The sequence below is a fragment of the Pezoporus flaviventris genome, unplaced genomic scaffold (genome assembly GCF_033815535.1).
Source record: "Pezoporus flaviventris isolate CSIRO_AGI_PZ_B2104156 unplaced genomic scaffold, CSIRO_AGI_Pfla_v1 ptg000036l, whole genome shotgun sequence".
NCBI classification, from domain to species: Eukaryota; Metazoa; Chordata; class Aves; order Psittaciformes; family Psittacidae; genus Pezoporus; species Pezoporus flaviventris.
Window position 1 is genome coordinate 9,802,628 of NW_026892584.1, and position 15,180 is coordinate 9,817,807.

A 15,180-nucleotide genomic window follows, 5' to 3' on the forward strand; every position below is an offset into this window, starting at 1 on the left:
TGGATTTACTTCATTTTACCACCGGCGGCTTATCGCCCATCGCTGAGCGCCACTCCAATGCCGGGGCGGGCGGTGGGGCCCGTCCCGCGGCGCCGCTTCCCCACAGGGCGTGCAGGAAGGCTGGCAAACTTTCCGTGAGAGACTTTCTCGCCTGGTCCTCCGGGAGGACATGTCAGATGCCGAGCGGGAGGGGTGAAGGCGCGGAAGCGTCAGCCGCGACCCTCCCCCCCGGCCGGGCAAGACGGCCATTTACGCCCCGGGTGAAAGGCTGGCGGGAGTGGCGGCGGAGGGATGTGACCAGCCCAGCCCAGCCCTCGGCAGGCGGCAGTGCTGCTCGCCCCTCACTCCGGCCCGCCCAGGGCTTTCCCCTCACTGGCGGCTCTAAAGAACGCGCCTTTCCCGTCACGGAGCGCTAGAGGGAGCGCCGGGAGACTGAGGCGCCGCCACCGCTGCCGCCTGTGAGGGCGGTGAAGGGGTGGGCCGCCGGGCGGTGCGAGGCGCGCAGCCCGGCCATGTCTCCGGGGGAGGCGGCGTAGGGCTGAGCGGCCGTGCGCGCAGCGGGGAGCGCTCTCCGCCACCATGAGGCGGCTGCTGCCCCTGCCCTGCCTGCTGCTGCTGCTGCTGCTGCTGGCCGAGGTGAGACCGCGGTGCGGGTGGCGGCGTAGAGCGCGGGAGGCGGGGGTTCTGCTGTGCCGCGGTCGCTGGCTGCCGCACCTGCCCTCGCTGGGAGCTGCCTCGGCGGCGGTGGCCGCTGCTCCGGTAGGTGTGCAGCCGATGGGGCACGTGTGTGGCCGTGCTCGGGCTTTGTCCCGCAGCGGCGTTGCCGCTGCCGCCCTGGCACAGAAGGGGAAGCGGGGGGTGCTGCGGCGTGGCCCGGTGGAGGCGGCGCTCACCTAGGGCGGGCGGCTGGCGGGATCCCCGTGGCCTCGGCCTCCCCCGGCTCTGCGCCTGCCGTTCGGGTCTGAGCCCCGCCTGGCAGCAGCGTGGAGCGACCGCTGGCCGGCACCGCTGGGGATGTGGTGAGGGTAAGGCCCTGTGGTACAGCCGTGTGGCTCCTTTCGGGGCACGGGGCTGCCCCGGTTGTTTACCTCGCTGAAAGCTGCCTTACGTAGAGCCGGGACGGCTCCTGTCTCCTCACTGATTACTGTAGCCTGCATTCGTCTTGTCGCTGCTGGTTAATTAGTAATATGTTATTTGTACATTGCCCATGCTGGTGGTGCACATCACCCATTGGGATACAGCCTTCAGGAGCCGTGTGGAGTTTTCACGGGAAAATCCCATCGTGGTGCAGAGAGAGCAGATCTGGGGATGTGGGGATGTAGGGCTGTAGGTCATCAGGAGGCCTCTGCCAGCACACTTTGCTTCAACCCTTTCTCTGTGCCTGCCCGCGTGTGTTGCAGATATTCTTCCAAGAACACCTTTGAGTGATGGAAATCAGAATCATTTGCCAGGTGACCTGCTCATTGCATGCTGGCATAGACTTTCACCCCAAGTTTCTCTCTGCTGATACCTTTCTCACATTCCTGTAGAAAGGTTTTGTTACTGCTGTGAACTCTAATGTTTTGGGGCTTGCTGAACTTTAGCTTTCAGATGGGCCTGCTTGGCCTCTCTGCCTCAATGGTTTCCACTACAGAAGTGTGGACGTGTTTTGGTATGGACCAAGGTGTTCAGTAATCTGCAGGAGTAACAGTTCCTTCTGGGCTGTGTTTCTGTCCCACCCTTAGAGCTACAGAGCAGAACTATACCACTCTTCTAGATTTGTAACTATTCTTTTCCTTATCTTGCAGTGCCATCAGTTTGTGATTACAGCTAATGGTTACTCTAAACCTTTGGTTCCTCTTCCTTTTATGTCTCATTCAGTTTGGGGTACCTTGCAATGTTTTGTCATTCCATCTCTGTTGTACCAAGCCTAGGTTTAAAAATCTCTTCTGAATAAGAGCTAAGGCTGACTCCGGAATCACAGTACTCCCTCATTTTGGAAAAGCTCAGGGAAGGCCTGGATTGTTCTTGGGTATAGCCTTGCAGGCTTGTCCAGGCAACAGGAACCTTACGTGGTTGAAGCAGAGGAGCCTTTGTATGAGGATTGTGAGGATCTGCCAGCCATGACCTCTATTGTTTTTAGTTTTTCTTCTCAAGCAGCGTATGAAATCTTGTGACATAGTGATCTACCTGCCCTCTAAGACTGGCTCATAATTGGTGTGATGTATGATTAATAATAATAAAGAAAGTTAGACCCTCTCATCAATTACATATTGTTACATTTATGTACTCACCATCTTGGGACCCAGCTGTGCATCCCACTGGCTCCCTGTGGGACCCTAGAGTAGTAGGTCCTGTCATCCACTGATAATATCAGAGTTCCCATCAACATGCTACAGCACACAAGCCAGATCTGCTAACGTTGGTGTGGCTCAGAATTTTGTATGGGAGCTCCCCAGTTCATGGTGTCATGGACTGAAAATTGGGAAGACTGCAGTATTTGATAGCCTCAGTTGTGACTTCAGGTGCACCTCTCTATGTGAAGGCTGGTGCAAGGAGGTATTAGTTCACAAAACCTCTTAACTGGTGCTGATCAGCAGCACCTTGTAGAGTTTTGAACATTAGGAGCACTTTGTCTCTACAGAGAGAGGTTGCGGGGGGGAAGGCCCCATAGGAGCTTTTTTCTTAGAGGAATAGGACATCCAAGTTATCGCTAGTGGTGTGATTCTGCAAATCATTCATTTGAAAACACTAAGTTTTGGTGTGTTCACTTATGTGAGAAAATTGTGGGTTTTTTATATAGCTCATTAAGGTGAGCAATAAGGATGCAGAATAAAGTCTTCCTTGGAGGGAATGTTTGGTCTAAGGTCAAAAGCCTTGTCACCTGTTCCAAGTAGTGTTCATGTGGTCTTGCCCTCTGAAAATGAGGATGGTCTCTAATACGGAACAGTTTTGCTCTGTGGTGTGTTCTTTGCTCAGATTAAGGCAGATGTGAGAGTTGGCCACTGTAGCTCATGGTGTGGCATGTGTGCAGGTATGGAGCGCAGACTGGGAATATCTGGTGAGGTATTTAGTTGATGTAAGATGCCAGCAGCTGACAAAACTGTCTGGCATGTGGCATGATCTGGACTTCATGTATTACCAGTAAGACTTCTTGCCTCTTGCCTGTGGTCTCCCTGCTAGATCATGAGAGAAAACGCAGCAAGGTGGGTGGAAGTGGCTCTTGGCTGGATCTGGCCTCCACCTTGCCCTTCCGATGATTGTGGAGTTGGTAAAGGGACTGTGTTTCTAACACAGGCGGCATTGTTGGCCTGAACATACACAAGGACTGGGAAGCATCCCAAGCTGTGGAACGGCTGTGTCATGGCAGCTCCTGAGTGGTGTGACAGTCATATGATCTTTCTGTGGTGTCCTTTACTCAAGGATAAGCATCTTCCTTATTTTTAATGAATTACAGCATAGTGGGCCAGGTTGGAGTTGTTAAACAACAAACCTTGCTCTGTGTTTTTGTGGGAGCTAATGAGTTGAGGGTGGTCATATTAGTGACACGACAACATAACATCTACTATGCAAGGGTTTTGGTCCTTACAGTTATAAATGCCTTTTATGTGGACCTAGTAGGTTGTTCTTACAGCTTATTCTGCGCACAGAACTCAGACTGATACTGTGAGAGTCAATTTTATAGGATTATGACTTAATTACTGAACCAGATTTCCAGCTGAAGAGTTTAAATGAAGCATCATCATATCTGAAATGAGGGCTTGCCATATACATATTTTGCATGTCAGTGAATTTTTGCTATGTATTGATCACTATTAATCATCCTCATTGGTTCTTCTCTTGTATGGTACTCTAAATTTTCATTTGTGAAATTATTCTGGGTAATCTTTAGCACGTGAAAGAAAAAAAATAAAGTTTAAGTACCAGTTGGCAAATACCTTCACTGATCTGGAGACCTGAGCAGGCTTGGACTTATGTAGCATAGACCACAAGGAGAAGCTGTGGCTGTGGACTGTTGCTTGTGTCAGAGGAGCTTAGAAATATACTTCTGACCTGTCAGGACAAGTTATTTTTCTGTGATGACTGACAGTTGATGCTGAAATGAAAAGGCTTTTGTTTTTGTTTAAAGCTGTAACACAGGTTACTTTCATGTGTGCAACAGGAACACCTTCTGCCATACGCAATAGATGCTTTGTTTCAATGTGACATGGATGTGCGTAGTGCTTCCTTAGCTGCATAGGCCAACTGCACATTCCAGCACATTCAGATGGTTTCCAATACTTTGATTTTAGTCTTCAGCAAGCAACACACAACAAAATATCTTCTTCTGCATGTTTGAGATCAGTATTCAGGCCCACAGTGGAAATGTTGTCTGTGCAAACAGCCACGCTATTATTAGTACTTCCTCAATTATGTGAGCTACATGCAAGTCTTTGTTGAGGATTTTCATGGCATGTAAATTTTTTTTTGTTGGAGTTTTTAAATATGAGAGAGAGAAATTGCTACTGTTCTAAAGAAATCTTTGGTTATTTATTGCTTAGGGCATAATCCATATAATTTTAATTTATGTATTTCCTTCTTCCTACTAGAATTACAATGTATCATAGAGCAAGTGTTAGAGAGTGGTTGGGGTCTGGGAATTTGATGTTTGTAGGTATGAAACCTGTCTCATGTTGTTAATTTGTTTTTTTTTTTTTTGTTTGACTGATTGAAAGAAGATTCCTGATATGAGCAAAGGAGAGAGAAGCTATTAAAACAGTCACTGGTTGCACATCTGGTTGTTAGCCTGATGCCACTGCTTTTAGTTAGATTCCAAAATGTGAATGTAAATAGTACCTTGAGCATCATGAAAGGTCGCTTGAACTGTAGGAAGAGCTAGTTGAATTTTCTGTAGCAGAGAGGGCCTACTGCTGTGTACAAAGGGGAGAGTGAAAGAGAACCATGCCTTAGATGGAACCATCAGTAAGAAATTAACTTTCAGCAGGGGATGACTGTGCAGGGGAGGACTTTAATTATGGGGGGTAAAAGACAAAGAAGTGTAGGTGAGCATGTGTTAATATGAAACATTAGAAAGCAGCGTGTGGGGGGAAAGAGTGATCGGGCATGTGCAGGAAGAAAAGAGCAAAACAGATGCGCTTCTCTGGAAGACTGCACCAAGGCTTTTCTTGAAGTGCTTTCCAGCTGTTCCCAAATGTATCTGCACATAAACAGGCCTCCTGGGGCTATTAATCAAAAATTCCAGGAGAAAAATCCAAAATTAAGTGGGAAAGGTATTTCTCTAATCCAGAAAGTGGACACGTACATATGGTCCAACCAGAGCTGGATTGATAAAACTGTGGCCTCGTTTAGTTATCTTCTATGCCATTCATGGTCACTAGGTGGAAAAGGCAGGGCAACAGAGTAATGTTCATGTCTTTCCGTAAATGTTGTCAGTATCTGGCGTGTCACTGAATGTATGATTGTTTTCCTACCATTGCCAGGAAATTGGAAGAATCCCTTGGTATTAGAAGCCACACAGTCTAACCATCAGTCTCTTCCCTCTGTGACTTATCTGAGACACCTAGGGCTGACACATAAAAGCTTCTTTTTTCCAACTGTAGAAATGTAATGGGAGAAAAGGAAACTGTTTTTAACTGTGTTGCAGAATAGAGGAAATTGTACCTACAGCTACAAACGGGGAGGAATGATGTTGGCATCTGCTTTGGTACCAGCCCTGTGGGGTTTATAACTGGTCTTGGCTTTAGGTGGTACTTCAGACCAAGTTGGTGTGTGTAGAGAAGGAGGCCAAGGCCTGTGTTTAATTAGAGTCCTAATTTGGAGGATAAGTGACCACTGTAAGGATTACCTTTAAGCTCTCCTAGCCAATTAGACATCTCTTCTTCTCCAGTGCTACACATCTGCTTGTTCTTAGTTTCCTTTTCCTATTCTTCTTGTTCCTCCTGTTTGTTTGGTACACTCTGGACTTTTCTCATTATTTTGTCCAGTCTTAGCAAAACCAAACGAATAAAAGAAATACATAGTATGTCTTTGGTGAATTCCTAATGAATGCAAAATACTTGTTGTGTACTGCATCTGGAGTTCTACTTTAAACTTTAGAGTGTGTGTGGGGGGGTTAAATGTTGGGTTGGGTGTTTATTGGAAAGACTTCATGGTCTTTTGGTTGATTGGTTTGGCTTTGTGGTGTTCAGGAGAATGTTATGTACTGTAGTACTGCTTACTGTACACCATATGGGCCAGGGATTGAGGAATAATTTGTGTGAACTTCACCAGTTTCTGCTCTTGAAGGTAAGAAATTTCTGCTTCTGAGATGGCAAAAACATCAAGTGAAGACTTGAACGTCAGGTCTGGAGTTGTATTGTAAATTAGTCTGTCTGTTGTGGCCTGGTAAGCAGATGCAGTCTCTCAGCATATCCACGTTGGAGACTGTGGGTGTTTGAGAAAGGGCGAGGGTGACATCTGGCCCGGGCTCCGTGAGTGGTTCTCCTTTGAGCCGGAAGGTGCTGGTGCCCTCTCTGCTGTCACAGCCCAGGTGAGACGAGGGATTTAAGTGCCTGGGAGCTTTTCATTGTTAGGATTTTACAGTTTGTATCTAAAACACAGCTGGCTGTCATTAGATGTATTCTCAGATTAATTCCTTACTTCCTTTTGGTAATATTTTGATAGAGTTTTTTTGTCTGCCAGCTTGTAAGAAGCTGGGTTTAACCTAGCTTGAATGGCACTGCTCTCTAAAGAGGGGTTATTTGTGCAAATCAGCTTTGTAGAAGCCCAGCCTGTCCCTGGTCATTGAGAGACTGTAGCTTGTGCACTTGGATTCTGTTAGGGCATTTTCAATAAGCTTCCTTGTTTATTTTGTTATATATACACATAGACTTGCCAGCAGTGACCTATTATTTCTAATATCTGGTTTTGAGTCCTCATTTTCCAATTACAATTTCTGCCAACTCTGTCCCTGGAAATAAGGAGAGTGGCATGCAACGGGCAGGTGGGTGTCCAGCCAGAGTGTTGGCTTTGGAGTGCTGTACTGCCTCATGAGACAGGAGGATGCTGCAAAGGTTGGTCAGCAGGTTGTGGCCAGAGAAAGATGCAGCTAAGTTTTGGGGCAGGACAACCTGCATATGCAGCAACGCACTCGACCATCTGCGATACTGCAGACTGTGAAAGCTTCCTGCTGCCTCTCTCTAGTGCTTGTTGTGCCTGTGATGTCAGTAGTCCCTGCAGATAAATGGAGGTTGCCTCTTTTTGCTGCCTGTCCTCCCCAGGGCTTCCTCATGCCCGCAGAGGCTTAGCCAGCTGATTCCCTCTGATTTGTGTTTCGAAGTGGAGAGAGCAAGGAGGATGCTAGGATGAGACCAAGGTGCAGCTTTTGGCTGCGAAAGAGAAGGGTGTCCACCGTTACTCTCTGGGATGCAGGTGAAAGGAGTGCACATTAGTAGTTTCATTGTAGGAGAAAGTAGCACTGTAGAGCCACCAAAAGATTTTGACTCAGCCTTGCCAGTGGTTTTATTAACAGTATTAGGCATGACATGGTTTCAGTGTATTTTTTAAACATTAAAATGCGACTTGTTCTGACAGCTAGTGTGAAAGGAAAAAATGGGTGCCTGTGGCTGGCATCAAATTTACATATGCAAAATTGTATTATGTTAATTAAGGGAGTTTATGATTTTCCTCCTTTTGTGATCATGCTCAGTTATTTTCTCCAGTGCTGTGGGAACTTTATATACCTATAAATGCTTCAAACTGAGGGGGAAATAAAATGGTAATTTGGTAGGGTCCTTTTAGGTCATCAAATTTTGTTTTCTTTAATTATTTTTCTCCAGTGAAAGCAGATATGGGAATTCTAATGTAATCTTGGTGCCACGCACATCATAATCACCTATTGATAACCAAATTTAGATTTGGAGGAATTGACAGATCATGGCTTTCCTGCTACATGAATTATGCTTTCTAATTCAAGTGTTCTTTCAGTCTTCTTGTAGGATCAGCCACTTCTAACACTAGGCTTGGATTTCAATACTTACTAAAGTATACTTGTTCTGGTTGATTCCAATGTAATTTACTTTTTTTGCAAAGTAGGCTGTGCCTGGTTAACTGAGGTCTTTGATGGTTTCACCTCCTATGGATTTATACTTTTTTTTGTACAGGGGAAATACAAGAAGTGTAGACACAGTTTTGTTCCCACAGTCTGTGTAAATGTGTATCTTCAAGAAAACTAGAAGAAAAAAACAAACCCAAAAGCAACCTCTTTCTTTGGGGAAGTTCATTAACTTTAATTTGGTTTGTGTAATTCTCTTGAGGGGTATTCACCTCTAAGATCTAGTTCCTTGCAGCTGGGCATCAGGGAGGAATAAGCAGTTCAGCTTTGAGGTCAGGATGTGGCCTTTTTAGCTGGCATACTGTGCAGCCACAGACACAAGCCTGATATTTTAAACTGGGAATTTCCAAGAGATGTATCTGACAGTTGAAGAAGCTGACATACTCTCACATGAGTTAAAGGGGCAGCTTTAACATCTGCAGAATGAGAATACTTTCTTTTTTCAGTGTCTCTCTGCAGTTCAAAATCTTATTTCTGGAAATATTTTTGAGGTGGAAGAAAAAATGGGAAGATTTTTGTGAAAATTTGTTTAGTTTAGCTTTTTTTTTAAGTGACTAATAGACTCGCCAGTTATTCTTCTAATAGACCTTGTACTAGTTTTAAAACTCTTCTTGAAACCAACTGAAAAAGTACACTATAATACTATTAAATTGAACTTTAATGATCAATGATAAAATAAATGTATTGCCACACCCATGTTAAAATAATTGAAACCATCTCTTAAGTATATGCAAAACATTAGTAGATGTTGGTATTGTGAATATGTTAACTGAAATTCAATTTTAAGACATAATTATGGGAAAGGACAAGGCTGTAAAATCTGGAATTATACCTGTTGGCCCATTGTCCTTTAATCTCCATCACAATGCAGCTAATTGTATGTATATAACAAATCTCAACAATGCTCTCCTTTGTCCCTATTAAAGTAAAGAAATCTTTCCTTTGTCTGTAACTTATCAAGGACTTGCATTTGGAGATGTTAAAATTTCTGGGAGATAGTAACAAATAAAAAAGCTGGCCAGGTAACAGAAGCAAATAATTATAAAAAAATTTCTTTTATGTGTTGAATCCATTTGGAAACAGGTATAGTTTCCATCTTAATAGTTACAGATTAGATATTATTATAAAGTGTTCATCTCTTTCTTCATAAGACAAAATCTTAATGGCCAATGTTCTCCAGCACCAAGTCAGTGCAGTTTTCTTCTTGTTTCTTTCTCCAGCTGTAATGATTTTTCATTATGGCTGAAAGGGAGTTGATATAGATATCTTAAGATACAGATGTCTTAAGACAATATAATTTTTTTTTATGTGGATTTGGGACTGTGTAATGAAAGTGTGATTGCTTTTGTTGTGAATGCGTGCCCAATTCCTCTGTAACATTGTGATTTCTGATCTCTGCTATGCAATTGTTGTAAAAAATCCACATTAAAGAAGCTAATAATTAGTGCTCTATGTTCATGAAATTGAATGCTTAAAATATTTGAAAAAAGCAGATATATTCTCAACTAACTTTATAATCATATAACCTGCTTTTAAAAAAATAATCAAAACTAAATAATCCCCTAACAAAGCATTATATACTTTTGATGATTAAGCATAGAATTAGTTTATTGTAGTCTTTATTAAGCTAACTTTCTTTTTCTTTCTTGTCCGTAATGTTTTGCAAAGTACTGACAGTGCTGGTGAGAGTATATGTGATGAGCTCTAGCCAGCAGGATATTTGCAGGTAGATGCAATATCTGGAACAGCTGTAAGTGGTACTCATTTCCCAGTACTACAAGACAGGACTACGGTATGTGGTTTAACTGGTATTTATTTAACTATTGTCTTCTGACTCAGTCTTCATACTTCTAAATGTACCTGTTCAACTGTTTCCTGGTTCAGTGAGCAGAAGGCCAGAGTTGCTAAGCGGAGTGTACTTCTCCCTCTTTTCCACCCCAGCGATCTCCTGATAATTGAGCCTAGTTCTCTTTATGGTGAAATTGGTGAGGGTGTCTTCTAAGAGGTGCAAATAAAATGGTTCTCTTCAAAATTCTGAAAGTTGGAGCAGCCTACAAAAAAACCTCAAAGCTAAACCTAAACCCAAACTTATTTCTCCTTTCTATTCACTTGCACTACTTTATTTTTTGATTTGTAGGAAGGGACTGCTGTTTCTCCAGCAACAGTTCTGGGTGATTCACAGAACAGCCCCTTGTTCCATCCTAGCAAACCCATTGCTTGCTTGCAATGCTATTACCAGCCAAAAGGTAATTTCTGATAGCCTTCTCTGTACCCTGTATGCTTATGTGTAAAATTCTGTGCAGTGCATTTATGGTTTGGCTTGTAAGCAGTGTGTGCAGTGATTCTCCCTATGCCTAAATTTTAAGGCTGACGCAGTTAGTACTTTTTATTTATCTGCCAGCTCCTCTTCAGGGTAAGAAGAATAGTAAGTTGTAATGCTCAACTCTGCCAAAGTTGCTGCAGGTGATGCGAGTGTCCTGCACTCCTGTTCCTGCAAATTGGCTGCCTTCTCTTCTGAATGATACTGTTTTTTCCTTTGGGATAAAAAAAATAAAAAGGAAGTGAAAAATAAATGTATGCCTCATGTGCAGACATTTATTCAGAGTCATTGCTACATGCACTGTTTGTCACTCCTGTCTTTAGATTGCATCAAAATTAATTCCAGCTATGCTAATCTAAGATTTACAGTGAAAAATGGACAGCTGAATATTTTTGTCTCCTCCTGCAGAAATGTATGGAAAAATTAGGAGATAAGTTACTGCCAAACTTCAGTTTCCCCTTTGAGCAAAGGCCTTTTACTTTTGCTGTCCTAAAGTCAGACACTTGCTGCTCTGTCTTCCAGGGAGTCTGTAGGACTTCTGAAACCCTGCTAGAGCTTGGAAGATTAAGTTAATGATTGAGGAGTTTCAGGACTTGCAGTATTTTGTGCTGTCGAGATTTGTCTGAGGACATAGGAGCTGCTCAGGCCGCCCCTCATATTTTCTCTTTATCCTTTCCTCCTTCTTCTCGTACTGGCTGTGTTTATGACCTGGAGGTTGTAAATACCATGTGATGTTGTGTATTTGTACATGGCTAAAGAATTTTGATGGGTTTAGGACCCTGGGAATAACTTTAAAAAAGAAATCTCTCTCATTCACCAGGTGCATTTAGACAGTCAACATAGTGCCCCACCACATCTGTCTTCACCAAGATTCACTTCTGCACACAAACTGTGTCAAAAATGAGAGCTGAAGGGGAAAAAAAAAAAACTTCTCTTGCACAACATCCTGTATTTTGTGAATACAGTATTCCTTTTTGGTCACGAATGGGTTATAAATCAGACAAAAGCTGGGTTGTGGGATCTTGTTCCTTTCTTCTCTAAGTGAATTGGTTAATTCTTAGTGGGCTTGTAGATAGGAAAAGCCATTCCTTACATCAGGCACAGATGGGGAAAGATTTCTTGTGCTGTGAGATAGACATTCACCTTAAGACACAGGGAAGCCTGTGGTAAACCACTTCAGTGCTTGAGAAAAGGGGCTAGGAGTATGACTGAGGCAATACAAAACCTTGGCAGGCATTTAGCAGGACAGCAAATTTCATTCTGGATTCTCAGTGTGTCATGGAGCAAGTCAAGTTGTGAAACAGCTACTTGGAGCAAGTGGGGGCAACAAGTGGGATTGGGATGCTAGGGAGCAAACTGACCCTGTGAAAGGATTGTATATGGCTGTGCAAATCGTGTTGACAAATCAGGGCTAAAGATAACACACCTTATATTGAAATGGTGCAGAAACCACTGTGTTACTAAAATGTCTGCTTTGTAAATGGCAACCATCAGGCTGTTCAAGCTCCAAACTGTGTATATTGTACATAACTGAAATAAACCTGGTTGTTTCCTTTGATTACACAGCAAATCCTTCTTTTTGCTGAGAAAGAAAACCCACAGTCTGTTTCTGGGTGTCCCATAGTGCAGTGACTGGTCTGTGGTTTGTAAGCATTGGGTGGTGTTTGGAGGACTCTAATTTGAGATGTTCCTATTCCTGCTTTAATGCAATGAAGGGAGCTAAATGAGAACAGTGTGTGGGTGCAGCTGAGGAGGACATGGTAGCAAGTGTATGAGTGGCTAATTGAGTTCTCGGTGTAAGCACTCTTTCATCATGACCATTGCTATGAAAGCAAAAGCAAAGACAAGTTCCTTCAGAAAAGGAAGTAGGTTGTTGGGGGAGGATGATGAGTAAACACAGAATGCATATGAAGAGCAAGACTGCTGCAGCCTACTTAAGTTCACAGTGTGTATCAACTGTTGAAGCAGCGCAGAAGTCTGCACTGTCATTGCACAGAGCTAATCCGTATTCATCTCTGAAATAAAACTGACCAGCCTGCCTCTTGCTTTTTAATTAGACCCTGTTTGGATGAGACATCTCTTCCTGAAATGAGAGAAAGATAAAATTCACTCCACCCACCCTCAGACCTTTGCACACTTGACAGCTGTGATAACATGACACTATCCCCTGTAATTTGGATACTGCTTAAAAGTGGTAGAAGGCATTTCTAGACAGCTAGTGTTGAACTTGCAGGCTTTTGCTACATGAGGTTACCAGCTGTACGCTGCTTTGAATGAGGTGACGATAATCGGTGTGTGCTGATGGTGAAAACCATGATTGTTTGAGAGCTTAAGGAGGAGTGAGCCTGTCTAATTCATCTGCTGCCCTACACAGTACCAAAGTCTCCAGTCTCTACAGTTACCGCTATTGAGGGGAGGATGTGATAGGTATTACTGTCTGCTTGTATATATATTTCAGGTTATTGCTTGAAGCTCCCTAGCTAAGTGTGGGGTTACCTTGCTTGTTGGTGGAAAAAACACATACGAAGACAGTCTCTGTTCTGAAATGCCCAAATGTGTGTTATTTTAAGCATGCACATGTACAAACACAGTCTGTTTTTAGGGAACATTTCTACAGCTGCAAAATTCATCTCTGAAAAGCTAGGAAGTGTTGGAATTAAAGCAGCTCATTTGACTTTAATCTGCCTGTTCCCAAAGGATGGAGGCAGGGTCCAGAGTGTGTGCTCTTCTCCCCCTCACCATGTTTAGCTCCTGTTGCTCGGTGCCAGCCCCCTCATCAGAAGGAGCTGTTGGAGAAGCTTCAGCTCTCCAGGATGCATTTTGTGATGAAGACGCAGGATGTCCTTGTGCAGGTCCCCCTCTGCAGCCTTGCAAGAAGCATGTTTCCCAAATTTGATTTTGAGTCAGCCTTTGAAGATGAGGAGAGAACCTGCCCAACTGGGATGTGGAGGCATTGCAGCTGAGAGGGTGCCTGGTACCAGAGGTGACCAACTGGGTGCCCTGCTGACTGGGATCCTGTCCCATAGGATCAACTTCCTGGCTTGGCCTTGGACCTATCTCATTTCTACAGACATGGCTGGTGATCATAACCATGACCTGAGCCTGGGTACCATTCACTGCAGGGCCTGCCATACTTGGGTACCATGGTAATGCACCTATAGCTGGTAGAGCCTCTACCTCCAGCTTTGCTATCCTGCTTGGCTCCCTGCTCTGCTGTCCCTGCCTCCCCATGTATCTTCCTTGCATATGTCTTATTTCACCTAATTTTAACCCATCCTTCCTTTTCCCTACTCTTCCTCTCTTTCCATGTGTAGGATGGTTAGGGTTGCTTACAGAGCATATTTCTCGAAATATGCTCGATTTAGCTTAGTTGTTCTGCAAGTAGCTTTGTGCTGCATTTGTCCTCTTCTGCTGCAGTTCCACAAAGGCTCCATCAGGCACAAATCAATTAGGACTTTTCATTTTTATATCCCAGGTGTTTCTGATGTATGTTTCTCCCAGTAACAGCAAAGGCTGACTTAGTGAAGGGAAGACTGAAGGGGTCGAGGGAAGTCCATTTAGTGTCAGACCATAAGAACGAAAAAGGTCACTGGGGTGTTTAGTAATGGTATAGCAATGTGTTTTCCTTCATTCTCATTTTCTCAATGCTTTGAGTCGTTTTGGCTACAACATGTCATAATTAAGCAAACTATGTGCCAGAATCTGGCTAAATATGTCTTAAAAATTCCCTCCAAATTGAAGTACTTGGGGTGACTGAGCAAATGAAAAGTGGTCTTCTGCTAGGAAACCCTGGGCAGTGTCACATTACACCCTGTGCTATTACATTCAGACTTGTCGTTTAAGTAATTGACCTTGATTTTCAGATCGGTGTCTTCACCGCTCTTCCTACTTTTCCCTCTTTTGCTGCAGGCATTTGTCCCCAGCTGAGCTCTATGATTTTGGATGCACAGTGTGCATGGGCATCCTCAGCTATAGCAGTCACTACAGTGATGCTTTGATGAAATCTCTGAGCACACCTCAGAGGGGCTGCCTCGGCAGAGCTGTGCCACAGCCCACTGTTGTAACCATCACTCCCTAAATTCTCCTTTCTCTGGACCAAATAATCCTATTATAACTTACAGTAGGTGAAAGCTCCACCCGTTCTAAAGTTTTCTATCTTTGTAACTGCGATTTGTCAGTCATTTTGATCTCAAATCCTTCCCAAATGGCCCCATCTTACACACAGTTCCCTTTTGTATGTTACTTTAGGAATATGGCTGTTTTCAGATTTTAGCATTTTTATCAATATGAGTCTTCAGAGTATTATTTCCCTTTTAAAAAGCCTATTTCCAAAATTCAATCCTGTTCTTTACACCTTTCTCTCCCCCCTTCCTCTTCTGCCCACATCTCAAGTAAAATTTTAGGTATGTGGGTAGAATGGGTTTTAGTAATGTGGAGGAAGTGGATGGTTACATGCAGCAGTAATGAGAAGGAAAAAATACCTGTGTAATATCGTGACAAATGTTTGTCACAGAACTTGGATTGTAATTCCACATGGCAAATGGTGCAGCTTCCACCCAAATTTTTTTTCTTGCTTGTCTTCATTTTCGCATACACATGTCACAAAATGGTTTGGTTTAATTTGTATTTATTTAGTTTGCCAAGGAGGAGGAGGGTGTTTTAATTGAAAGTAAAAATTCCTGTGAACCATATGCCTTATTTTTCAGTCAGCTCTAATTAAATTTCTTTTCCCTCCCTTATTTAGAGTTGTTTCCTCTTTGCGTGCATAAGTAAGAACTTAGTGTGGGAG

General features: G+C 43.6%; 1 protein-coding gene across 9 annotated transcripts in view; it reads left to right on the plus strand.

Moving 5' to 3' along the window:
• The first annotated feature begins 426 nt into the window (after positions 1-426).
• Positions 427-15,180, plus strand: part of PTPRJ (protein tyrosine phosphatase receptor type J) — a 71,197-nt gene continuing 56,443 nt past the window's right edge. For 4 of the 9 annotated variants that reach the window (XM_061463048.1, XM_061463045.1, XM_061463052.1 and 1 more), the window contains exon 1: positions 427-653. In XM_061463048.1, the coding sequence (XP_061319032.1) occupies positions 580-653 (74 nt within the window). In that variant the 5' untranslated portion in view covers positions 427-579. The remainder of the gene's footprint in view (positions 654-15,180) is intronic. The other 5 variants (XM_061463050.1, XM_061463049.1, XM_061463053.1 and 2 more) reach the window with 3 other exon arrangements.